The 27,624-nt window shown below is 46.5% G+C and overlaps 1 protein-coding gene across 1 annotated transcript in view; it reads left to right on the top strand.

Moving 5' to 3' along the window:
- Nucleotides 1–27,624, top strand: part of LOC147661249 (NFX1-type zinc finger-containing protein 1-like) — an 805,409-nt gene that overhangs the window by 720,628 nt on the left and 57,157 nt on the right. Inside the window, exon 20 of the mRNA XM_086951201.1 lies at nucleotides 24,670–24,815. Within this exon, the coding sequence (XP_086807327.1) occupies nucleotides 24,670–24,815 (146 nt within the window). The remainder of the gene's footprint in view (nucleotides 1–24,669; nucleotides 24,816–27,624) is intronic.

The following is a 27,624-nucleotide window of genomic DNA, read 5'->3' as shown; positions in this document are numbered from 1 at the left end:
TCATTTCAAAGGGCCTGTCATTTACCATAGCCTCTTTCCCAGTGCTTAATTTGAGCTGGTGGTTGGAGGTGGGGGCACTGGCACTCATTTTTGGGATCAGCAATTATTTTCCTGCATCAGACAATTACAGAGAGCAAGAGAGGAACAAGCATTGGTAAATGCATTAGGTTTCGCCTATGTGATTCTTAATACTTTTTTTTGGTTGTAATTTGTAGCAAACAATGGCAAAGATTTATTCAGTTTTTTCCCTCGCATCAATGCCTGATGATCAAAGCCAGTGCAATTCTTCACACTGTTACATTAGTATTCGAGCGCGGCCCCGGTAGCAGCAAACTTGCCTGATGAAAAAGCAATGACCGGGAAGGGTTGGCAGGTGAAAGTAATGACCAGGGCAGGGGATGGCGGTTAGAGAACAGGCTAGCGTGTTGGTGGTCGCAATGAGGGGAGAATGGTCTACAAAAACATGCTCTTGTTTGCTGTGCTACCGATTAAAAGAAACAAAATAGAGTAAAGCCCCAAGACAGAGGAGGTGGTGTAACAGCCTGAACTGCCGACCTTGGAGCTGTGGAGCCGTATTCGAGTCTCGGCCTGGGTTTACAAGCACAATTGAAATGCGTGCCAAAAACGTTTCGATAAAATACGAGACAAATGAATGCGGCTAGGAAAAGTAAAAGGGCTTTAAGGAAAAGTGTGCATTCAAAAGAGTGCCCCAACAGCGGAAGGAAACAGTACTTTTGTGACGGGAAACCGATAACAGAAGCAGTCAAGGAACAAGCACTGGTAAATTCAGGAAACATTGTCACAGCCAATAGAAATGGAGGAAAAGTAAGGAACAAGCAAAGGAACCAATGAAAAGCAAGTGGGCAGGATGTTGCGCCTTTTAAGATTATTTGAATACAATAGGTTTCTCAAGCACATCGCAAGCCAAACCTAAAAACAATAGATTTCTCAAGCACAGACAAAACCTAAAAAGGGAATGGGAGAGGCTGAAAAAAATGAATTGTCCAAGTGGCAACTCTTTGGAGGTTATAATTGCCCATGTGCATACAAAAATATTTGTGCATTATAAATTTCAAAATATTTCCTGTCTTACAGCCTTCGTCCACCTATTTTTCCCAAATGTTATTATATTAAAATCAAGGAGTCATTAAGCAACATTGAGGATGGCTAGCTTGAGGACACAGGTGTGGATAGTGAATGTTCAGCTCTGTCTTGAAACATCTGTCATTAGCCATCAATAACTAAAGGGGGGTGCACCCGAACGAATAATAATATTTAAGTATACATGCCATTTTCTTACTGCAGACAAGTGATTCACAAGCGGAGTGGAGTGAGAAAATTGGAGACCGCTTTTATGCAGGTTTTTATTTCATAAGAGTTGAGACATAAATAAAGTTTTTTTTAAACGCGTAGAAATTTGCTCGTTATGGTCTTAAAAGCCCACCAAGTCCATACTTCTTTCCATTCTTTTTTAACCTTGTTTGTGTTATGTTAATAACGGTACTAACCATACCTGCCAGTTTCAGTGAGTTTTAATGATGCTTACACCATCCATGTCAAAATATGCTTATAATAGGAAGGGTCCAGGGAGTGGTATGCATTCATCATACCTCCACAACGGAGTTTAACTTACTCACATTCTACTACCACGTCTGTTTTCTTTGGTGGATCACTGGCACTGGCAGAAACAAACTGAAGTTTGTAGAGAGTGCACTTAAATGCAGGTCTTTTTTGCAATATTAGCATGACCCAAAATGATTGCCCCCTGGTAACGTCCAACTTTTAAAGCTGGGCTTCATCTGTTTCATCCCTCAATCTTTTGCAGTTATGTATTGTATGGAAGCTACTGTCAGCATGGAAAGGATAAAAGAAACACATTTAAATAGTCAAACATAAATACAAACATAAAACATCATGAACGCCAGTTGTGTAGCACAGTAAAAAAGTAATGTGTAGTTTGCTTTTTTGTTGTTGTTGCCAAATGCTAATATACATTTATTGGCCTATTACGATGTTGGTCTGTAAGCAGGGGCGGCTCAAGGCTCATGGCGGCCCTGGGCAGGGAGCGTAGGTAGGGGGCCCCGGAAGAGGGGGTCCGAGCAGGGCGGAGCGAGGAGTCCAGTGAAGAGGGGGGGGGGGGGGGGGGGGGGTAAGGGTGTTTGGAAGTGGAACAGAGCCGGAGGCCGCCAAATCCCTGCCAGGGGCCACCACGCAAATATGTATCCATCCTCAAAGGATTATTATATTAAGGATATTTATTGGCGTGGTGGCCCCTGGAGTTTGGTGGGCCTGTGCAGGTGCACAGCTTGCACATACCTAAGGCCGGCCCTGCTGTAAGCCTACGACTGCTTATATTAATCATTCCCTGTCATCAGGTTGCGAATCCCTGGTACATTAAAACAGCAGTATACAGTATTAAAAATGGCCATAGGCCTGGGAAGTGATCAGGGGTAGCTACAGGCTTTATATAAACTCAGTAATAATAAAAACGGCTATAGGCCTAAAACAACATTAACTATTTAGTAGCATATCCACCTCATTTGAAGGAACCCAAACTCCAGCCAACGAGGTAGAAGCTTACGCTCTCTTACTCCCCCAAGAAGAAACCTTCTACAGCACGTGTGGGGCAGTCCTTTGGCAGAGCTCTGCTCTAAGCCTTCAGTGAATCTGAAATTGTTACTACTTTGTTCTGCCCTGGATTTGGACTAACCCTATCTTCAGCACTGATGTACTGTGAGTTATTTTTTAGGATGCTTCTATATTTTCTGGGCCAGTGAGATCTTAAATCTCACAGCCAACTGTCACCAACGGTCACTGTGGCTAACAGAGATAAGGTATCGCTTTTCAAACTTTGTTCATCTTGTGGAAACAAGAAGATTTACACTAATGACCCAAATTCTCAATGTATTGATTGCCTTTACCCAAATCATAAAGCACCCAAATGTGATATTTGCAAGACTTTTACAACTAAGACTCTTAAAGACAGACAAAGGAGGTTGACGTCATTCCTTATGGATAAAGAGAATTTCCCTCCTTCTAAAGGAGATGCACTCTCTTCAGGGGAAGATTGCGTTAAGAGTGCCCCTCCTAGCACTTCCGGATGTAGCGTACAAGAGGAGACTTTTACAGTTTCCTAAGAATTATTTATTTGGTGCATTGCTTACAGACACCTCCTCAAGTAACATGCAAGATAAGCATACCTCAAAGCACTATAAAGAGGATCAGCCAGTAGAAAAGAAGAAACCTTTAAAAAAAACGATATTCAAAGAGAACATCATCGACGTTGAGAGTGTCAATGACAAAACCAACAAAACTGACCGTGCCATCGATGCACACACCATTGACAGCTCCGTCAACGACATGCATACTGTCGACTACACTGTTGATGACATTCATACTGTCGACTACGCTGTTGACGATATTCATACCATTAAGTCAAAAGGGGAATCCCTGGAGTCAATTTATTCACCTCCCCCTGTCTTATTAGGGAGAAGGATCTATAGTCCACTATCTATTGGGGAAAATATAAGGATTTCCACAAAGAAATAAAATCGTTCACAGTCTAATTTTATTAAAACCAATATCTAAGCAATAAATTACACAACAAATTAATACAAAACAATTTAAAATCCAAGGAATATTCCTTGAAAACGAGCATAAGCAATTGAAACCAATATTGTTCAGACACAATTAAAAATTACACACAACTAATAAAGACATGTATATAACATTTCAGCAGTTAATAGACATAAGACAAAGCAATATATCATAACAAAAAACCCCTCCTATCGTTGTGGCTCCCGAATGTCTCTGCCACTTGATGTTACTAGATCCGCAGGCCTAAAACACTTTAACTTATGTAAACATTAGTGGTGTTGTTGGATATCCATCTAAAGTTTACCAGGCCCTGATTGGATTCTTTTTATCAGAAAACATGCTTCAACGCGTTTCGGTACGGTACAATTGATACTGTGGCACCTTCTTCAGGACTTCTCTTGTTGGGGTTTCAAGAAGCGATTAGTTACACCTTATCCCCACTTGCTGTGGAAGACGATCCTGCATGGGATCTGCGTTGCGTAGCACTTTGTCTCTGCAAACTTTCCTCTCCCCTATCATAGGAGCTCCTGCTCTTGGGGTGTCTTTCTTTCGTCCTATCGAACTACTTCATAATGTTTTGTTGCATCTCTCTTAGGGTATTAAAACTATCCTTGAACGGGCATAGGTTATCTCAATTCCTCCCAAGAACTGGATATGTTCTGTTCAGACTTAGTCTAAAAGGAGCCGCGTTTCTGCCTCATTCCCTCACTCCTCATACCATTGCCAACACCATCTACAGCAAAATCAGCGTAGACCGCAACAACAGCAAACTTGAAAAGAGATGTTTTTTCACCATTGAAGGTGTCAAGTTTACCTCCAGCCCAAATATTCCAGTTGAACCAAAATAAAAGGAAGCTAGTAATTATGCCTTGCTGGCAGCTTACAGCATAACACAATTAAATATAAGATATGTTCCAGATTTTGGAGAAGAAATGAAGGATAATGAATCCTGCAACAAATATGATTATCAACAAGATTATAAGTCCTAAGCCTTTCAAACTGGTATGGGGTAGAAATCACCATGGTATTATAGGGAACCTGATGTCCAGTTTTTACCTATGTTGCATCAGATGATGGATACTTTAATACGTTTTTACCTCGGCATCGGGCTAGTAATCCTCAGATGGTGTTACCTGCTGCACCCATTCTGCCACCTCCTCCACATACCCCTAAACCTGTTATGCCTTCTCAGCAACCGTCAGCACTTACTCTTCCGCCACTGCCAAAGGAACCATATTCCAGACCTGCCCCTAGTGAGGACCTGGATGATGTTGACACCAATAATTCTGTATATTGGGATATGGAGGAGGGTGATCTTCCACAATACGATGGCGATCAAGATGATAATGGATGGGAATTCACTGTCCCATGTGGACTTGATGGTGAGCCGAATTTACAGGACTCTGCAGGTAATATCTCTAAATGTAATTTGTTAATAGAAATAGATGTCAAGAAATTCAAACTACCAATGAAGTCTGTAGACCAACCAGTTATCCAGTATTAGGGGTGTCTTTCATAGATTCACATGCCTGAATCATTCCCCGTCGTCGAGGCGGGAGCCTCCGGTAAATAAAAAAGTAATGTCCATAGACATACATAGAGAGAAAGGGTCCAAGGGTCTCCCCTTAGTAGCCTTTCCTTGTCCTTATGTAAAACGGACCAAACTCTCACAGTCAGCCAATCAGCTCCGACCTCCCTCTAGAACCTTCCTGGGAGGAGCCTCAGTCCCTCAGATTTTCTACCACACGTTGTGCTAGGGAGTCTCCAGCCTGAGCTCGCCTCAGGATTACCCTAAATTCATCAAACTTTCTTTGAAAGTGTTATCTGAACCCTCAAAACTCTTCAAGGACTTCTTCACCACACTGTCCTGACAGTAAGTGTGTTTTTCTACTGCTTCTTCCATGTCTGACTCGAAGAAGAAAGCCCTGTTCAGGGCCTGCTCTTCCTGTAGCAAGAAAAGAATACATGTGGATGATCAGCACGACCTGTGCTTGTATTGCCTTTACCCGGACCATAATTCGGACAAATGCAAAATCTGTAGGTCTTTTCCAAAAAAGACCGTGAGAGACAGGGAAGGTCGCCTTCTGATTTGGTTGGACAGGCTTAAGGACAGAGACAATCTGGACTCCTCTGTGAGCAGTGTTTCCAGGACCTCTGCTGTCTCAAAAAAGAGGCCTAGGGATGCTTCCCCGGGCCCCTCAGACACTCCTCCTACGAAGACCCACAAAAAGTCTTCAGAGGCGAGATCTGCGTCATCTTCAGTGTCTGCTAAGGAGGATAAAACCTTTAAAAAGCCTGCTCCGTCCTCTAGACAAGCCCAGAGGACTACCTCAGTCACAACCACAGTGTCTACCACATCAGCGTCAACGCCCTCAGCGTCAACGACGATGACTACGTCCTCCTCATCTTCAGGTAGACCTGTTTCTTCGATTATTCTCCTAAAATCGTCGTCGACGACAAAAACCATGTCGACAACGAAGACTACACCGTCGACGACACCGTCGTCAGCGACGAGCCCATCGTCGTCGAAACCGTCAACGACGAGAGTGTCGACGAGAGACTCGTCGACGAGGACATCGTCTACGAAGGCACCGTCGGCGAAGTCGTCGACGACGACTTCGCAGTCGTCGACGACCAAGATCCCATCGTCAACTCCACCGTCGACGAAGACCTCATCGACGACTCCGTCGACGAAAGGCCCGTCGTCGACGACCCCGTCGACGAAGACCCCGTCGACGAAGGGCTCGACGACGACACCGAAGACTCCGTCGACGACGGACTCGACGACGACACCGTCGACGGACGACTCGTCGTCGAAGGGAACACTGCAGGAGCCATGAAAAAAATCGAAACTGGTAGAGGCACCAACCCTGATGCTGCCACCGTCAACGGTCCCCTCGACGACGACAGGCTCTGCCATGCAGTCTGGCAAACCATACAAACCACAAATTACCCCGGAAACGACATCTCCAAGCAAGGTGGAAAAGCAACCACCTCAAGAAATTTTCCAAAGCGAAGAATCCGAAGAGGATGACCATCTGGATCCCGCAACTTCGGTCTCAGACCTTCACATAAAATGCCAAAGCACTGATGAGGAACAGGAAGACTTCACCTATCAGGAACACTCCGTCCATACCAGTGTCCGCACAGAAGTCACCCCCATGATATGCTTACCGGCGGCCCTGGTTGATGACTTACGATTCCTTGTGCAAGACTACAAGCAGCGCTTTCCGGAGGCGGACAGAGGCGGTCAAGCGCCTAAGAGTCCCGCGCCAGAGGACAAGGGGAATCAGACACCTTCAGTCCAAGTACAGGTGTCCGCACCAAAACAAACTCAGCTTCACCATCAAACCCACCATGACATCCAGCCTCAGGTGGTGGTCTCTTCGGACGATGAGGAGGAGGAGGAAGAACTGGAGGAAGGGGAGGTCCAGGAGGTACACTCGGACCACTCCGACCAGGATGAAGAGGATGAATATATAGCATCATCCCCAGCTTCACCACAACCACGTCAAGCGGACTCCCCCCCGGTGGACATTGCCGGCTTCCACAAGCTTGTGGAGAGAGCAGCGAAGAGATTCCACATGGTGGTGGAACAGTTTCCTGCACGACTTTAAGGAACAGACTCAAAAATCCGCAAAAGCTGTTCCAATCATAGAATTTTTGTGGGAACAAGGAAAGAAGTTAATGCTAACTCCTGCTTCTGTGCCGGTGGTGGTCCCACGCCTAGATAAGAAATACAGAGCGCCACTCACTGCGGCGGCTTGCCTCAATGGTCACCCCAAACCGGACTCGGTAGTGACGCAGGCGGCCCAGAAACACTCCCGCAACCCTTCCTCACCACTGTCCGCTCCCCCGGACAAGGAGGGCAGGAAACTTGACACGATTGGAAAACGTTTCACATCCACATCGGCCATGTCCATCAAGGTGGCCAACTCCATTGCCTTGTTGGGGCGTTACAATCGCCAGCTGTGGGAGGACATTGCCCCTTACGTGAAGGAACTACCTGACGAAGTCCAGGGTGAGGTGAAAGCGCTCCTCGTGGAAGGTCAATCTTCTGCAGCGGAACTCATAGACTGTGCTATCGACGTGTGGTAAAATCAATTACCTATGCATAATTTATAATCAATAATCAATAAGAATAACTCAGAAAAATAAGAGGCAAAATCCGGGATATTGAGGTTAACTCAAAAGGGTTTTATTCCTGTTAAAGGAATAGGGTTATTGGCTCGAGCCAAGGTGGCATACCATTCCGTCACCACACAGGTTCGGGAAGGGGCAGACAGACAACATATTATTTACAGAAGTACATATATATAGTCAATGCATTATATTAAACGAATAGGCAGTAGGCGTAACAGCTGGAAAAAAGGAGATAAAACATGAATACGTCATAAAAAGGCGTTACAATAGGCGTGCATGAAGGCGTGTACTAGAGACGTCATTTATCATGAGGTCACAAATGGGTGGGTACATAGGAGAATCTTGCAATGTCAGCAGAAATTCATAGCAGAGATGCGCGCGCAGCAGCTTGACGTGAATCTGACGTGTAACTGGAGGGCGAAGGGGACTTGACACTTAGCACTACAAGTGTAGACATAAGTCTGGGATGTCAGATCAACCTAATCCCAAATCGTATCTGATATCATATGTTTAAGGAACTGTAGTATCTGGAAGGGAAAAGGTCTCTCGAGCGGAGACTACTCTATACTGTCTGCGTGTATATGCGTCTACGTGTTGGCATGCGGGGTGAGGGGGCATGGGCCTACCATGGCAACAGAGTCTATGAATTACTTGCACGGAGACAGAAAGACCGGGCCCAATGCTCCTGCAGCTGGGAGGATGTTTACTTGAGCTACGAGACAGGAATGTATTTTCGAGGAGTGGAGCAGATAATTCGAAGGTTGAATACAGTCTTGGCAGGCAGAAGGCTGGGCTGGAGCCGCGCAGGGAGTGAGACAGGGGTCACTGGTACAGGGGCAGCCTGGGTTGAGGCCCTCAGAGTCGGGAAGCAGGAAAAAGGCTCGATGGCAGAATCAGGGCCTACTTTCGCCAGAGCTGAAAAACGTGTAAAGTGTACCACAAAAAGACGGTGGCACAGCATATATAGGAACTGAATATACAATCCGTTCATGGCGGATCTGAAAGAGGACATGTTAAAGATGGACGCAAATGTATTTGCGTCTTCATAACTGGCACAGGAGGGAAATCACATGCACTGCAAGCTAGTACATGGAGACGGTGGGGTACTCGCTGGGGAACACTACTCGATCAAAAATTATATTTCCTCATTCCCTCCTTGTTCCCCACGGACCCTTCATGATACATAAATTCTCATCAATTGATCAACTTGTTCACTTAACATCATTTGCTCTTCTTTCTTTTTGCGTTTTGAATGGGAACTTGGATGTGGAACGCATGAAGTAGCACACAGGCCGCAAATCGCCGGTCCACATTGGAGACACAGGCAACAACTGAGTACTATGAGAAGGCCAATACCTAGGAGGGATAGGATCTTCCACCCCCAGGCTGATAACGTTGTCCAGAACCAACCGGACCAAGTCCAGGTGCCTGGAGTCTGATGTATTAAACTTGCAATTTTATGGAGACGTGTAATAGCTTTGTACACGGTTGGCGCGTTATTTGGGATGAAAACACAGCAGCTTGACCCGATGACCTTACAAGCTCCACCCCTATCTGCCAAGATGACGTCAATAACGAGACGATTTTGAAGAACAACAACCCGCATAGCGGACTGCTCCTCCGTTAAGTTACCTAGGGCTGAAGTGGTCTCAAGCACCACTGCTTCGAGGGTTCTGGTTAATCTACGAATTAGTTTACTATTGGAAACAGTACCTAGGTAGGGGAAAAAACCTTTGTTAAAATCTGTATATTGTTCCCATGTGGTTTCAGTATAATCGACAAGTGGGAGATCTCTTTGATATCTATGCTTAATCAGATTGGTGTTTCTATGGTAGTCAGGAGGGGCTAGAAAAACAGGCGGCAGAAGGAATGCAATGTAACAGGTACCATCCCAATCTAGAGGCAAACGGACATATGCAGTATGGCCACAAACAAAATAGGAATGACGTAAAGCCCTAAACGTGGATCTACCATGATCACTGAAATCGACTACAGTAGTACATTTACTATGACCTACGTGTACAGAACCATTCTTGCGAACACATAGTTCACCAGTAACTGGCAATACTGCCATAGCAGGCAGAACAGGAGCAGCTTCAGATTCGACAGATAAAATCATGAATGTAACTGTGTAATTACCTAATCCATATACTTCATTTTCTAGATCAGTTCCAGTATCTACGGGGAGTCCCTCCTTGTCAGGGTAGCATACATTAAGCAAAACTAAGTTCAGGTTTCCCCAAACCCAGTTACCTTCGAAAATAGCAGCATCAGAAACTAGGGAATTGAGCATTTTAAACCACGCTCCACATGTGCCATTGTGAGTAAACGGGTACGGAAAAAGGGGTAAAACACCCTTGTTTTCTTGGTAAGGAGGGAGTCGACCACATATCCAACAGTTTGTAGCATTGGTAGTCTGATGGGAGTGATGTAACATACTAATGAAAGTGTTATTGCGCAGCGCAAGTCTGTAAGATAGCTCGTGAGGAGGTAATTCACTAAAAGAATGTTCAGCAGTAACATTATAAGCAGATTGTGCACGCTTGAATATAGGATAATATATGTGTAACAGAACACTAGCAGTAATAACCAGCAAACTTAAAAAAAACATAATAAGTAGTGTCACTATACAGCGACTACGAAGTGATTTACAATATGCATTCTTTTTATGTTGTCTTTGTCTATCTCTCTCTCTATCTCGATCTAGGGGATACATGTCAGAAACTAATTTAACCGATTCACCTAGGGGAGGACTTAAACAATTAAACTGTCTGACTTGCTAGATCGTAATTTAGTTCTGTATTCCTCAGAAGCGGATTTCTCAACCAAAGGGAGTTTTGAGTCAGTTTGTGGAGGAGGGCAGGGCTTAGAGACCAAGTCCGAAGGAAGTCCGTAAAACTTTTTAACGTGGCTGGAATGCAGCCATCCCTTCCTGCCCTCTATTTTAACAGCTGTCCTCGTCGTGAGCAGAACCAACTTCGGGGTCTGCCAGCGGGGCTCCAGTGGGCTCTTCCGATCAAAGTTGCGGACGAAAACGTAATCACCAGGAACCACCTCATGGGGCTTCACCTCGGTGTTGTCGGGAAACGCTGCAGCTACCTGTGAACGACAAGATTGTAGTGCAGACATCAAGGAGGCAAGGTAATCTGTCAGCATAAGACAATCAACATCAGTTATTTTTCGTGGTATAGGCGTCCCCCACATATTCGGTGGCCTACCAAAGACCACTTCGTACGGGGATAGCCCAGAACGGGAATGGACCACCATCCTCATATAGAAGAGGGCGACCGGCAAGGCAACTATCCAATCCACACCTTTCTCTCTACAGATCTTGGAAAGTCGGATTTTTAAAGTCTGATTATGACGCTCCACGAGGCCTGCTGCCTCGGGATGCCGAACACAATGGAACTTCCACTGATAGCCTAACAGGAGTGTAATGTGTTCCATGAGCTTGGATGAGAATGGCTGGCCATTATCTGAGTACACGATGCGGGGCAAACCATACCGTGGGAAGTATTCACGAACCAGCTGCTTGGCAGTGGTCGGAGCAGTGTAATCGGGAACTGGGTATGCCTCTATCCATCGGGAAAGAGCACATACGACTACGAGGACATACTTGAAACCTCGACAGCGTTCCATCTGGATATAATCCATCTGGAGTACTTCAAAAGGGTGATCGGGAGGCTGAAATCCACCTTGCTCTACGGGGATACTTTTACCTGGATTGAACTGACCACAGATCATGCAAGTACGCACTTTCTGTTTGGCTGCTGCCCGTAAGTTTCTATTGGACCATATGTGTTGAATACTGTCTAGCATTGCCTTCTCTCCTAGGTGTGCGGGACTATGTATCGTGTTAATGATGACTTGTACCATAGAGTCGGGGAGAAACCATGTAGATTTTCCCTTCGTCATCCATCCCTGATCTGTTTGGATCCCTCCTAGTGTAGTCCATTCCTTAATTTCATCTGGCGTTGCATGTGACTGTATGTCGATCACATCATGTGCGGGATCCCTGACTGTCATGCAGTGCGATGGTACTACTAATTGTATCTGATCAGTTACATGAGTCCGGTTCTGAGCAGTTTGCTTTGCTGTTCGGTCTGCCAGGTCGTTACCCTGGGAGATGATATCAGTAACCTTTGTATGTGCCTTACATTTCATGATAGATATTGCAGTGGGTAGATGTATTGCATCTAACAGGGCTTGAATGAGGGGACCGTGTTGGATGTTGGCCCCGTGAGAAGTTAAGTAACCTCTCTCTCGCCAAAGGACTCCAAAGTCGTGTACGACTCCGAATGCATAACGTGAATCAGTATATATATTGACTCTCTTATTTCTGGCTTGAATACATGCTTGTGTCAGAGCAATAAGCTCTGCTGCTTGGGCTGACAAAGTGTCAATACAATTGGTTTCGATGACTTCTGTGTCTGTCGTGACCGCATAGGCTGCCACTAATTCACCTGTCCTTATTCTCATACATGAACCATCCACATAAAGTGTCAGGTCTGGATCTGGTAACGGAACATCTGTCAAGTCTTGTCTGGGTTTTGTTGTGACAGTAATAACTTCAATGCAATCATGTGCCAATGGGTCTACTCCATTTACTGGCAATAACGTGGCAGGATTTAATGTGCTGCAGCGTCTGATTTCGATGTGTGGTTGAAACAATGTCAGTTCGTAGCCTGTCAATCTTGCTATGGTCAGGTGTTGGGTTTGAGTTCGATTTAAAAGGACTTCTACAGCATGTGGAACCTGTACTGTCAATGGATGTCCTAACACAATAGAATCACTCTGTCTGATTGCTAAAGCTGTTGCTGCAACTGATTTCAAACACGCCGGAAGGGCCTGGGCTACTGGGTCTAATGTGCTAGAAAAATAAGCACAAGGCTTGTGTGAACCTGCTTGTTCCTGAGTGAGGACTGACAAAGCAGTACCCTCACGTTCTGTGACAAAAAGTGTAAAAGGCTTACTGTAACATGGTGTTGCTAAAACAGGTGCTTGACATAAGGCTTTCTTCAAGTCTTCAAAAGCTTGTGTATGTTCCTGAGTCCAAGGGAGGACAGTCGAAGTCGCTGCTTCCTGTGTCGTTAACTGAATGAGTGGTTTCGCTAGAAATGCATATTGGGGAATCCATTGTCTGCAGTATGAAGTTAGGCCTATGAATGCCCGCACTTCCTTTTGTGTTCTGGGTGGTGACATGTTTACAATTAACTGAATGCGATCAGGTGTGAGCTGCCTCCCCACTTTGGACAGCAAGTGACCCAGGTACACAACTTGCTGAACACAGAATTGTAGCTTCGAAGGAGACACTTTGTGTCCCTTGTCGGCCAGGAAGTTCAAAACAATCAGTGATGCATTTTCACATTCAGGTTCGCTTCGCGCGGTGATCAGCAGATCATCGACATACTGAAGCAGGGCAGTGTGAACTGGCATGTGGATACTGTCGAGTTGTTTTTTCAATGCTTGACTATAGATGCTGGAGCTTTCTGTGAATCCTTGAGGTGCACGGGCAAATTTGAAAGATCGTCCATTTAAACTGAATCCGAACAAATATTGGCTTTCCGGGTCAATAGGGACACTGAAGAAAGCGTTCTTGAGGTCAATTACAGTGAAGAACGCTGCTTCGGAATCAATAGCTGTCAATAATGAAGAGATATCCGGGACCACAGGGTACTGTGGTACAATACATTTATTCAATTCGCGCAGATCAATAACCAATCGATAAACAGGTGGAGCATTTGGGTCAGTACGTTTAAGAACAGGAATGATAGGAGAATTACACACATTAGAGTCAGTTTCCACAACCACTCCTTGTGCAATGAGCTCGTCAATGATTCTCAGTAAAGCCACTACAGCATCTGGGGGTAACTTGTATTGTCGAATTCGTGGTAATACCACTCCTGCCTTGAGTGTGACTCGATATGGGGTAATGTGCATGCAACCTACATCAGTGGGGCCCTGCGCCCACAAGTGTGCAGGGACATTCTGTAGCCGGGGATCCATATCTCTCAATACATAATGGCCTTTGAAATCTCGCAGAAACAATCGTACTCCCTCCGGAGAACAGCATATAATAGCTCCTAGAGCCTTCAATGTTTTTATTCCTAACAGGTTTTCTGGACATGATTTCGTGAGCAATAAATCTGTAGTCCGTGTCAGAGGACCTACTGCCAGAGGGAGGGGCTGTGATACTTCATTAATAATGGGTTTTCCTGAAAATCCAAGGGACACGTTCTGTGAGCCTGAGAGGGGTGCCCCTAGTACTTCGTCGTGGCTTATCGTCGTTCTGCTTGCCCCTGTATCAATGAGAAACTTTCTGTCTTTCCCTAATACTTGACTATGTACATAGGGACCATTTTGATCTACAGGAACTTCAATAAGAGGCAAGCGGAATTCCCTCTCCAGGCTGTTTCATGTGTATCGCTGGTAATCAGGGTAATCGTTCTGCGCATACTGATACATCTGTTGAGTAGTGTTTTGTGTTGCGGTAATGGGCTGTTGTTGGGGTATCGCTACGGTCTGTGTAGATGCTGGCATGGGTGTAATATGTTGTATATTCTGGGGTACTTGTTGTGAAGTCTGATCTTGTCTAGGAGGACGCGGTCTCTCTTTAGTCTTACCCGTGGCGATATTGTGTTTCAGAACTGCACAATCGTTTATATAATGACCTGGCTGTTTGCAATAATTACATACACCCTTTACAGGAACTGTTGAATTACTGGGATGGGTCGCACCTTTTTTCTGACCGTCGGCAGGAACCGACTGAGCAACTAACATTTTCATTTTTGTGTCTTTCATACGTCTTTGTTCATGTTCTTGTTCTTCTCTAAGTCTATTCTGGTGGTACTGTAACATTTGTAACATTTGCGAAGGAGTATTAGCTTGCCAAGTACTTTCTACTTTCAGTACTCTATTCTTAACCTGGGGCAAGGAATTCTCGACTAATTTCGTTACAAAAAGATGTGGATATGACTCGCTACTTGCTTTCAGACCGCTATTTATACCAAAACATTTCTCAAATCGTGTATAAAAATCACTAGTGTCTTCATCAGGTTTCTGTTTGCATGCTGAAATAGCACCCCAATCTTCCTTTTTCGTACTCAATAGACGTGGCAACACTTGTACTAATAAACCTGGTAACACTTTAACTTTGTCTCCAAGCCCTAGGCCTGGCACTCGGGTATCTTCTTCTTGTTGTAATGCAGCCCAATCAATCTTTGCGTCTCCCACCTCCCACTCTTTCTCCTTGAGTTTCTCGTATATACCTGGAGGTAGTAGTACTTTCAGTATTTTCATAAGGTCGGGATAAGTGTAATCGCCCATTAATAACATATCCTTTATTTCGCGATGAAACCCTGCGGGATCTTTATCATGACTGGGTACTAGTTTCTTCATTTCCAACAATTCAATCTTAGTCACCGGTGTATACACGAATACACGTCTAAGCGTGCTGTCTGCGTTCTGTACGGGGTGCACTTCTCGCAACGGATTCTGTCTATCCATATAATACATGGTTTTTCGTTCCATAACGGGTGCTGAATTGATCTGCGGACATAAGAATGTACTATACTTGTGGCGGTGTTCTAGAATTACTTTAATTAGATCAGTACTTAGACCTTTCCATCTGTTCGTGACCAGTTCTATTAGTATGTCAGGCAGAGGACCTGGATCAGAACGTTGGCTTTTATACAATAAGAGCAGATGTTGTATCATGTACATACCAGCTAAACGCTGTTCACTCGGTGTCAGGTTCAGAAACGTATGTGCTAACGCATCATCACCATATTTCTCAGAGCTGTCAGCCCATTGCACGGCTGACCTGGCTAATTCTTGTTCATCCATAGAATCGAGTACATGGTACCCCATTCGCTCTTGAAGTATTCTGTCAGTGGCTTGGAATAAGTGTTCGGGTGTTCTAGGATTACACATGGCTTCCTGATATAACCTTTTACTTTCTGGGCGCACTGGGCGCATCGAATTATTAAATGGTCTTCCTTTACCTACATAAGCTATCATTTCTCTAGCTGGCAACTGTGTGTGTTCTGGAGTCTCGGCTTCCTCCTCTGGCTCCTCCTCCTCCGTGGATTCATGTTTGTCGGAATCTACTGCCGGTGCGGGCTGTCTTTTCTCATGCATCTTGGTTATCGAAGTTCTGATTCTTCGGTACATATTTTCTATACAGGCGTCTCTATCATGCTGTCCATCTGCTATATGCTGACCCCATTTGTGGAGTGCTTTCACATCTTCCGGGTTTATACCCGGCCTGTCCACTTCTCTAATTAAGCAGTTTATAAGAAACCGCAATAACTTGCCTTTAGTATCCACTTTCTGATAGGCCATGGCCTCCTTAATACTTTCAGGCCCTACTCCTGTCTGAACAAACTTATATATTCGATCTAAGTGATCTGTCATTCCAGGTAGTGTCATTAGGAAGTTCGTGACTCGCCGTAAACGTACTGATGCGAGCAACATTCTCTCGTCATTCTTTTTGCCAGGTACAGGATCATATCTGCAGTCTGCAAGGCGATCTCCAAGAATTGTAATATCTGTTCTAGGTGTACGCTGTTGCGCTATTTCTCTAAAGCTCAGACGATGGGGTTGTGGCGGAGTCTGGAAACCTGTCGCTCCTCCGGACGCGTCTCCTGAGGCACCGGCTCCGAAAGGGTTAATCGGGTTCGTATCAAGGGAAGTAGGAGGTGGAGGGAAAGCTGGAAGATCAGGAGGAGGAATCCGGGGAGGAGTAGCTTGTCGGGGAGGAAGAGCAAAAGGATTCTGACCGTTAGGCGCAGGCACTGGTGGCAATACGGTATTAACATATGTGGGAGCTACGTCGTCTAAGTAGGAAGAAAGGAAAACGTCCTTTGCTGTTTTCTGGTGTGTTTTAGTCGGGAGCAATGGGGGTGGTAGGTCCTTCGGTACTTCTGGAGAGGCCTTAGGCAGGCCTTTTGACAAGATGGGGAACATGCCATTCATAAGTGTGTTTCGCTGTCTGTCTACCTGTTCTAATTTTACCCTGACACCTTCCTCAACTAATGCGTTTTCTCGGGTCTTGTCAGACTCCTCCTTACTCTTTTCTTCTAGTCTGTGTGCTTTTTCTGTACGCCTATGTGATTCTTTACGCCATAACTCGATGGCATCCTTCTGTGACTGTCTAGCTTTCTTTTTCCATAATGCTTCTTCTACTCTCATGATGCAATCTGCATCCCATGTCCCAGCAGCGGGCCATCTCTGATTCTCTGACAGTTCTTTAGTGTAATCCACCCATAAGTCGAGAAACAAAACGGCATCTAGGCCGTGCTTATGGTACATAAAGTACCCTGGAGTATCCCTAGGTGGTATGGGAACAGCTTCTTCTAGAACTCCTTTACGGGTTTTTATTTGTCTTAGTTTAGAGAACAACGGCATTCTAAAATCTGGCTACTTGGTTCCTACTCAGATATGAACATGAACACACTACACAAAAAAACACATATAAGCACAATAATGAAGGTCGAACATTCACTCACACCACGACATTTGAATGACACATTAAAACACTTCAAGAACGAACCACATTAATTAATTACAATTAAAAACCTACCAACCACGTGAATCAGGGTGTACCGCTAAACGGCACAGATACACCTTTTACAGATGCAGACTAGATATACTGCTAAACAGTATAGATACACTGCTAGACAGTGCAGACCAGGCTCGTGTACCCGAACCTGTCTTGACCGGCACAAACTAATGCGCACGTCAGGATGCGTCCCTAGCAACGGTACTCACCAGGAAGCACGGAAACAGAAGGCCTCGGAAACCCTGGACTGGACTGGGCTCGGACTGGATTCGGACTCGACTCGCGACGTAGATACTTCGGAACTTCGGAAACTGGTGGGCCTCGGTATACCTCGGATCTTGCTCTCTCAGCTAGGCTCAGGTCGGGATCCTCCGCACTCCTCACCGCCTCGTCTGGGTGTCGATCGCAGCCTCAGTCACCTCCGTTGGCCTGAGGGAGATACAGGAAATCCTGCGGGTACGCGTAGTTGTCCGTCCGGCTGTGGCAGGGGGCCAGGCCTGCAACGCACCTCCGGCGCGTGGGGTGGGGGAGGGGTCCCTATTCGGGCGCCAGAACTGTGGTAAAATCAATTACCTATGCATAATTTATAATCAATAATCAATAAGAATAACTCAGAAAAATAAGAGGCAAAATCCGGGATATTGAGGTTAACTCAAAAGGGTTTTATTCCTGTTAAAGGAATAGGGTTATTGGCTCGAGCCAAGGTGGCATACCATTCCGTCACCACACAGGTTCGGGAAGGGGCAGACAGACAACATATTATTTACAGAAGTACATATATATAGTCAATGCATTATATTAAACGAATAGGCAGTAGGCGTAACAGCTGGAAAAAAGGAGATAAAACATGAATACGTCATAAAAAGGCGTTACAATAGGCGTGCATGAAGGCGTGTACTAGAGACGTCATTTATCATGAGGTCACAAATGGGTGGGTACATAGGAGAATCTTGCAATGTCAGCAGAAATTCATAGCAGAGATGCGCGCGCAGCAGCTTGACGTGAATCTGACGTGTAACTGGAGGGCGAAGGGGACTTGACACTTAGCACTACAAGTGTAGACATAAGTCTGGGATGTCAGATCAACCTAATCCCAAATCGTATCTGATATCATATGTTTAAGGAACTGTAGTATCTGGAAGGGAAAAGGTCTCTCGAGCGGAGACTACTCTATACTGTCTGCGTGTATATGCGTCTACGTGTTGGCATGCGGGGTGAGGGGGCATGGGCCTACCATGGCAACAGAGTCTATGAATTACTTGCACGGAGACAGAAAGACCGGGCCCAATGCTCCTGCAGCTGGGAGGATGTTTACTTGAGCTACGAGACAGGAATGTATTTTCGAGGAGTGGAGCAGATAATTCGAAGGTTGAATACAGTCTTGGCAGGCAGAAGGCTGGGCTGGAGCCGCGCAGGGAGTGAGACAGGGGTCACTGGTACAGGGGCAGCCTGGGTTGAGGCCCTCAGAGTCGGGAAGCAGGAAAAAGGCTCGATGGCAGAATCAGGGCCTACTTTCGCCAGAGCTGAAAAACGTGTAAAGTGTACCACAAAAAGACGGTGGCACAGCATATATAGGAACTGAATATACAATCCGTTCATGGCGGATCTGAAAGAGGACATGTTAAAGATGGACGCAAATGTATTTGCGTCTTCATAACTGGCACAGGAGGGAAATCACATGCACTGCAAGCTAGTACATGGAGACGGTGGGGTACTCGCTGGGGAACACTACTCGATCAAAAATTATATTTCCTCAGACGCAGCCATGACAGGCTTCCGTCAACTCGCGGGAGCTGCTGTACTGAGACGCCAAGGATGGCTAAGAGCGACTTCATTCCGACAGGAAGTCCAAGCAAAGGTTCTGGACATGCCCTTCGACGGCCAGCACCTGTTTGGAGAAAAAATCGACGAGGCTCTGCAGGCCATTAAGAAGGACACAGACACGGCAAGGGCACTGGGCACTCTGCAGTCTAGAAACCAGTCCTTTCGGGGCAGCAGGCCCAGAGGTCAATCCTCCCATCGAGGCTCATATCAGAACAGGTCCTCGTTCTCATACAATCACAAAGGCCAGTACCAAAACAAACAACAGCAAGGCCGACAGTCATCATTTGGAAGATCAACCTACAGAGGTAAAAATACCAAGAGGGGCGCTGGCGGCCGCCAGTGACGACTACTCCAGCCAGTCCAAACACCCTCTCCATCCTTTCAAATTGGAGGAAAGCTGACCCATTTCCTCAACAATTGGCAGTACATCACCACGGACCGGTGGGTTCTTCAAATTATTCGATTCGGCCACTCTCTCGAATTCACCTCCATCCCTCCCAATACCCCTCCACGCAGACGGACACACAAACACCCACGCCTGCTTCTGAAGGAGCTTTCGACAATGCTACAAAAAGGAGCAATCGAAAAGGTTCCGGCATCCTCAAAGGGGAAAGGATTTTACTCCCACTTCTTTCTTGTACAACAAAAAGAAAACAAGTGGAGGCCCATCCTGGATCTCCGGGCACTCAACACCTTCCTGCGGAGCCAATCGTTCAGGATGGTGACGATTCAAGAAATCCTAGGCATTCTAGAGAAAGGAGATTTCATGGTATCACTGGATCTCCAGGATGCATACTACCACATCCCCATCCTCAGAAATCACCGGAAATTCCTAAGATTCGAGGTGGCGGGCCGTCAATTTCAGTTCAAAGTCCTGCCGTTCGGCCTCAAGTCCGCGCCGCGCATTTTCACGAAATGCCTTGCGCCAGTGGCAGCCTTCCTGCGTCAACTGGGCCACCAGGTCTTCCCCTACCTAGACGACTGGCTGGTGAAAGCACCCTCACCTGGAGACGCAATCACATCCTCCAACGCCTGCACCAATCTCTTTCAAAATCTGGGATTGACGCTCAATCTCAAAAAATCCTGCATGGTCCCCGCAACGAAGATTACCTTCCTAGGGGCCACGTTGGACACAGAGTGCACAAGAGCCTTCCCCTCGAAAGAGAGGACGGACAAGATCTTATCTCTAGCCACGGCTGTGGCAACGACAACGCACCTGAAAGTTCGGACTTACACCTCCCTCCTGGGGATGATGTCTTCCTGCATACTCCTCATCCCGCACTGCAGGCTCAGAATGCGGCCCTTGCAGGAGGCACTCGCGAGCCAATGGACTCAAAGCACCGGCTCCTTCGAAGACATCATTCGGATCACACCGAAAATTTCCAAAGCTCTGCAATGGTGGACACGTCGCCGGAATCTAACTGTGGGCTTACCGTTTCTCCTTCCAGCATCACCGCTGGTGATAACAACAGACGCCTCCCTAGAGGGATGGGGCGCGGTGCTCCAGGACCTACAGATCAGCGGCAAATGGGACTCTCAAGAACAATCGCTCCATATAAACCTCTTGGAGCTAAGAGCCGTGTATCTGGCTCTCCAAGCCTTCTTGCCCCGCATCCAGAAATCCCCTGTGCTCGTCAGGACAGACAACACCACGACGATGCACTATCTAAACAAACAAGGGGGAACGCGTTCGCTCTCTCTCTCACGCGAATCGCAAAGGATCTGGAACTGGCTAGTGCTGCACGAAATCCAACTCAAAGCGGAATATGTCCCGGGAAAGGACAATACCATCGCGGACGCCTTGAGCAGGCAAAAGTCCCTCTCCCACGAGTGGGAACTATCAGACAGCGCCCTCACTCACATCTTTTCTCTTTGGGGAGTCCCAAACATCGACCTCTTTGCCACCAAGAGGAACGCCAAATGCCCAAGCTACGCAAGTTGGCATCCCCAACAAGGATCACTAGGAAATGCATTTTCCATCGGATGGTACAGCGCCTTTGCATACGCTTTTCCTCCATTCCCGATGATCCCAAGGCTCCTCAGGAAAATGAAGGTGGAACCATGTACCCTGATCCTGATTGCCCCGTTCTGGCCGAGGCAACACTGGTTCTCGGATCTGCTTCGACTCTCCATCAGATCACCAATTCGCCTGAACCAACACCCGGCCCTTCTGACGATGTCCAGCGGGCAAGTGCAGCACCCGAACCTCCAATCGCTCAAATTATCAGCCTGGCTCCTGAGCACAGAGAGTTCGGTGGCCTGAATATCCCACAAGACTGCAGGGATGTACTAGCCAAGGCACGGGCTGACAGTACGAACAAGACCTACTGTCTCAAATGGAAGAGGTTCTGCATTTGGTGTTCAGACCAGGGCCTACGGCCCCTCGCCATCACACCTGAACAGATATTACCATACCTCCTGCATTTGGCCCAGTCGGGGCTGGCGCATGCGTCCATCAAGGTTCACCTGGCAGCAATCTCGAGGTTCACCAGAACTGTCACAGGACCTTCTCTGTGGTCTAGTCGGCTAGTCAAGCAATTCCTCAAAGGGCTATACAGATCCTTTCCGAGGCCTCGGAAAGTACCTCCCACATGGCAGCTTAACCTGGTACTCAACCAGCTCATGCGTCACCCGTTTGAGCCCATTCACCGGGCATCTCTTAAACACATCTCATGGAAAACAGCGCTCTTGCTCGCTCTAACTTCGGCCAGAAGGGTTAGCGAGCTGCAAGCCTTGTCCATTCAGGAACCATATATGCAATTCAGACATGACAGGGTGATACTGCGACCAAACCCTAAGTTCATTCCAAAAGTACCTTCGGACTTTCACCTCAACGAACCAATAGTCCTTAGGTCCTTCTTTGCCAACCCTTCCACAGCAGCGGAAAGGTCACTGCATTCTTTGGACCTTATGAGGTGCATAAAGTTCTACCTGGACAAGACTAAGGCTCTCAGGAAATCCTCACAGCTGTTCGTGGCATACAGCAGACCACGAATGGGCCTGCCCCTCACGAAGCAAAGCATCTCCAGATGGATCTCCTCGGCGATTTCATTCTGCCACGACAAGGCCGGCCGGCCTTTGAATGACCGTGTTCTGGCTCACTCAACCAGAGCGATGTCCACGTCAGCAGCACTGTTCGCTGGAGTGCCGATCCTGGACATCTGCAGAGCGGCGACTTGGAAGTCACCGCATACTTTCTCCAGACACTACTGCCTGGATATCGAACTCCAGAAGGATGCGGCAGTGGGCCAGGCGGTGCTTCGCCATCTCTTTCAGTAAGGTGAGCCTTCCTACATCCCGCCTTCCAGGTATGCACATTATTGCTCTGATGATATTCTGTCTATGCTGTCTCTTTATTGTATGATATTATATGCATTATCTACCATGACGGCAGAGCAACTCTGTTTTACAAATGTGCTACTATGATTGCTAGCTATTCTGATTCAGGCATGTGAATCTATGAAAGACACCCCTAATACTGGATAAGAAATGCGTTACTTACCTGTAACAGCAGTTATCCAGTATTGGTGTCTTTCATAGATTCACATGCAACCCTTCCGCCTCCCCTGGAAGGACTCACTTCCCTCTCGGACTATATTACGCCAACCTAGCTGGGTGCGTACGAAAATCTGAGGGACTGAGGCTCCTCCCAGGAAGGTTCTAGAGGGAGGTCGGAGCTGATTGGCTGACTGTGAGAGTTTGGTCCTTTTTACATAAAGACAAGGAAAGGCTACTAAGGGGAGACCCTTGGACCCTTTCTCTCTATGTATGTCTATGGACATTACTTTTTTATTTACCGGAGGCTCCCGTCTCGACGACGGGGAATGATTCAGGCATGTGAATCTATGAAAGACACCAATACTGGATAACTGCTGTTACAGGTAAGTAACGCATTTCGTTTTCTTCATGACTTTAAAGAGTATCCTCGAAAGTCTGTTAAATCCATACCAATTTTAGATTATGTCTGAAGGTTAAAAATTAATGAAAACACTTGCTACAGTTCCAGGGGTGATACCGCATTTGGAGAAAGAATACAAGGCTCTAGATTCAGCTCCAGGTAGTTTCACTGGTTATACTAAACCATATTCAGTCATCTATTCAGCAGTTCAGAGAAGAACCAAGACCCCAATAACACTATCTTCTGGTCCACCAGACAAGGATAGTAAAAACATTGATAATCCCGGGCCAGAGAATTTCATATATGACAGAGACCTCAATTAAGACAACTAATGACGGATAATTCGAGGTTAGTATGTTCGCCAGACGTGACTTGACATAGATAAGAAACTGCCAGGGTGATAGAGTGTGATCTGAGATTAGAATTAACAATACTTCTTAAAGTGTATCTAGTAGCCTGTACTAATTCTGTGTTATGCTGGGGGAAGGAAACATGTACCATGGGACACAGGTGCAATTATCATGAGAATGCAGCAGGATCCCTTTTCTGATTTTCATTGTTCTCAATGGGTAAATTCCAATAATCTGTGTCATTTCTCAGGCTTATATGGCTTCAAGCAGGCTTCAAGCTAGGCACTGCTAGATCAGGCAGAGGATGCACTCACTCAGGCAGCCATTCAGGTCTGCTTAGATCAGGCAGCGGGCAGCAAGCTTGGCACTGCTGAGGTCAGGCAGCAGGCGCACTCACTCGGGTATCAAGCTCTGCACTGTTTAGGTCAGGCAGAGGGCGCACTACCTCGGGCCGCAAGTGCAGCACTGCTGAGGTCAGGCAGTGGGTGCACAACCTCTAGTCAACTAGGGGGGTGCATAAAACAAAACAGTAGTCACAGCTGGTGGATCCGGTGCTTCACTGCTTAGGGAAGAAGTACACACACTGCTGTCCACACAAGCATTCTCATTCCCTCTATACAGAATCACACTGACGTGGCACAACAGTGGACAGGACGGATTGCAATGCTGATTTGCTTGCACAAAGGCCTCATACAGACAAGGGCATATCAGCAGACCTGGTGTAAAGATATCTAGACAGGCAGGCGTATGGACCTCACATGGACAACACTATAGCAGTAGACACAGGGGTGCAGGTGTACAGCCCTCCTACAAACATTGATATAGAAGGAAACAGGTCTGCTACACCTGCAGCCAAACTGGCACAGGGACAATTATACCACCAAATTGTTTGTGAACGTCTATTTCCTACCCAGGCTTGGTAAAGAAAATACAAAACAGATACAGAACAGGAGCTGTGTTTTGGATGGATCTCCCAACCTAGGGTAGAGTCTACTAATGTGAACACATGCCACTTTGAGCTCGGTGGGAAGCGAGGTGCTTCTCGGCGAGATGCACACACCTCATGGTAAATGAGGGCCAGGGGACAGGACCATCATGAGGCAGCAGTGATGGCTACACTTAAGCCAGTTTGGCTATGCAAACTGACATATTATTCAGGCGGAATTACATGGGATCAAGTGGCTGGGGTCCCGTTTTACTGGAGGGCCTCATCTGTGCAAGCCTCATTTGGACTAGAAGCTCCACACTCAGCAATAGCGCTTTAACGATAACAATCATGCCTTATGTCCTTGCAGGCGCGGCCAAGTACAGGAGTCTTCTCCAGAAGATCAAGCCAAAGATTGTGGTGGTCGAGGAGGCAGCAGAAGTGCTGGAGGCTCATGTCCTGACCACCCTGAACACATCCTGCGAGCACCTTATCATGATCGGAGACCACAAGCAGGTACGTACAAGGTGAAGACTATTCATCACCATGCACCAGTGCCATTATAGTCACACCTAATACATTATTCAGAAGCCGAAGTGTCCGAGGGCAACCTCCTGATCCACAGAGTTACCACAAATCTTTTAATTACAGTGCAGCTTATAACAGGAATGACAAATTTCCTATAACAGAAAGCTTTAATTCTATTAAGGACACAGAGGTGAGGACTACTGTCAAAAATGGGGTCTCTAGTTGGCAGTGGTATGCACCCTGTCCAAGTAGGGACCCTCACTCTAGTCAGGGTAAGGGGATTAAACAGATAAGATAACCCCTTCTCACCCCCTTGGTAGCTTGGTGCAAGCAGTCAGGCTTTTCTCAGAGGCAATGTGTAAAGCATTTGTACATACACACACAGTAACACAGTGAAAGCAATACAAATGGACACAACACCTGTTTAGAAAAATAACCAATATTTATTTGAAAAAAACAAGACTAAAACGAAATAAATGCAGCATACACAAGTAAAGATATCACTTCAAAATAGTTCAGTCCATATGAAACTATGGATGCATCACTTTTAAAACAAATGCCTTGGATGCATCAAAATCAAAAATGAAAACTGGTGCAGGGGAAGTGAGGCGACAGAAAGACAAAGTGATGCATCCTTCCTTTACTCCCCAGGGAGATAATGTGTCAATTCCTTATAGCCAAGGGATGTGATGTGTCAGTTTTTTACTGCCAGGGGAGGTGTTGCGTTGGTTCCTCACTGTCAGGGGAGGTGATGTGTCGATACCCAGACACACAGCCTCGGTTCCTTACTGCTGGGGCACATTGATGAAAAGCCTGGTGCACAGGGACAATGCGTCCAAAAATTCCGACGTGCTGGGTTGATTTTCCAGTCATGCAGCATGTGATGCATCAATATCTTAAGCCGCACAGCAGGGCCTGCGCCCGAGTCCGAGCGTGTGACACAGACGTCGTTGATGGGGTTACCGGTACTCTGGGTGCTGTGATCTTTCAGCCGCATGGCAGGCACTAGGTCGATTCTTCAGCCGCACAGCGGCGATGCATTCATTTTTCAACCCCATGGCGGTACTGCATCTGAAAAACAGTTGCCGAGAGTCGATGCATGGATTTTCTTAGTTCTTAGTAGCAAAACTACCTCCACGGGCCCAGAACTGGAATTGGCACCACTTGGTCGGTCAGAACTCCTAGCAGAGGAGTTCAGGGCCTGCAAATGGAGTCTTTGTTGGCCCTGAGACTTCTTAACAGGAGACAAGCATACACAAGCCCTTGGAGAACCTTGGAAAGCAGGATGTACAAAGCAAAGTCCAGTCCTTTTACTCCCAGGACAACAGCAGCAGGCCAGCACACAAAACAATAGCCAGAGTGTCATTCTTCTCCTACATCATCCAGCTCTTCTTCCTGGAAGAATGTCCTCTTAGTCCAGAAGTGTTCTGAAATCATGGTGTCCAGTATTTATATCAGTGTCTACCTTTGAAGTAGGTAAACTTCAAAGAAAAGTCTTTGTAGTGCACAGGTTCGTGGCTTTTCCTGACTGGGCTACAGACACACTACAGGGCGGGGGGAGACAGCTTTGTGTGAGACCAGCACAGCCTTAATCCTTTTTTGACCCTTCGAATCCTAGGATCAAATTGAAAAATTGTGTATGACGCTTGAAATAGGAAAACATATATAACACAAATCAAGGTGCGTGCACAAGATATTCTCAATTAGTAACAACCAAATAAGCATGCGAGTGAAAAGAAATTCCATAAACACCCTAGCAAAAGCATATCCCACTCAAGGGGGGAAGCCATGCGGGTGGGTTAATCATTGTCTCTTAATAGAATTTAAACTTTCTGTTATGATAGCTAGGACATTTTTTATTCTATGGCAGGACCGGAGTTGAGGATTTCACTGGCTTAAAGCTTATCCACAACCAGCGAAGCAATGGTGGGGACTGATTTAAAGTCAATCCTTTTAAAGGTGGAGTCAGATGCCCATTCCGCGGAATTGAGAAAATCCTCCAGGTGATCCCCGGGGGAGAACACCTTGGAAGCCATCACTCTTGTGGAAAAGTGTGCCCCAAACATTTTGATGTCACTGACAGCTTCCTGTATGGCCCACCAAATTCATCTGCAATTGTAGGAGAAGAGACCGCTCAGAATAGTTTGCGTACTGCTATGAGCAGATTCCATTCTCCATATGTTTGGGCAATCTAAAAAAGAAGGATAGTTATCCAAACGAGAGGTTTCGAGGCATATGAGCTGCAGATCTCACACTGAGCATTAGATCGCCACCTGGTGTTGGGCTCGGATGATTGCATGTTGTTGTCGTCTTGGAAGAAGTCTTTGTAGTCACGAGATAGGTGACTCCTCCCTTGGACGATGGTCGATGGCATCGACCCCATCCTTAGATTGTTTTTTTCCGCTACTTTACCAAACAACTTTCGACATCAATAACTATCGAATCGACTTCATCAGATCGATTCCGGTCGTTGACGCGGGCCGTTGGGCCTATCCACGCCGTGAGGCCTACAACTCATGAAAAGGACGCCGTTCAAGAGATGCCCCGAGTGTGGAGCAACATTTTCACACAGTGACCATCACGAGGTGTGTAACCTGTGCTTATCGCCAGAACACGACGAGTCGAGCTGTACAGCTTGTGCATCCTTTCGATCCAAAAAGGCCATTCGAGATCGGAGGGCCCGTCGACACGATATGCATAGATCGGCTCCTTAACTGGTGGATATCATCGACGAAGGTACATGCGTCCCAGAGGAAGATTCCGATGATCTCCAAATCGTATCTGAGGCAGACAACTC

The sequence above is a fragment of the Lissotriton vulgaris genome, unplaced genomic scaffold (genome assembly GCF_964263255.1).
Source record: "Lissotriton vulgaris unplaced genomic scaffold, aLisVul1.2 SCAFFOLD_534, whole genome shotgun sequence".
In the NCBI taxonomy this organism is placed as follows: Eukaryota; Metazoa; Chordata; class Amphibia; order Caudata; family Salamandridae; genus Lissotriton; species Lissotriton vulgaris.
The sequence above is the reverse complement of the archived record's forward strand: the minus strand, read 5'-3'. Positions and strand labels throughout refer to the sequence as shown.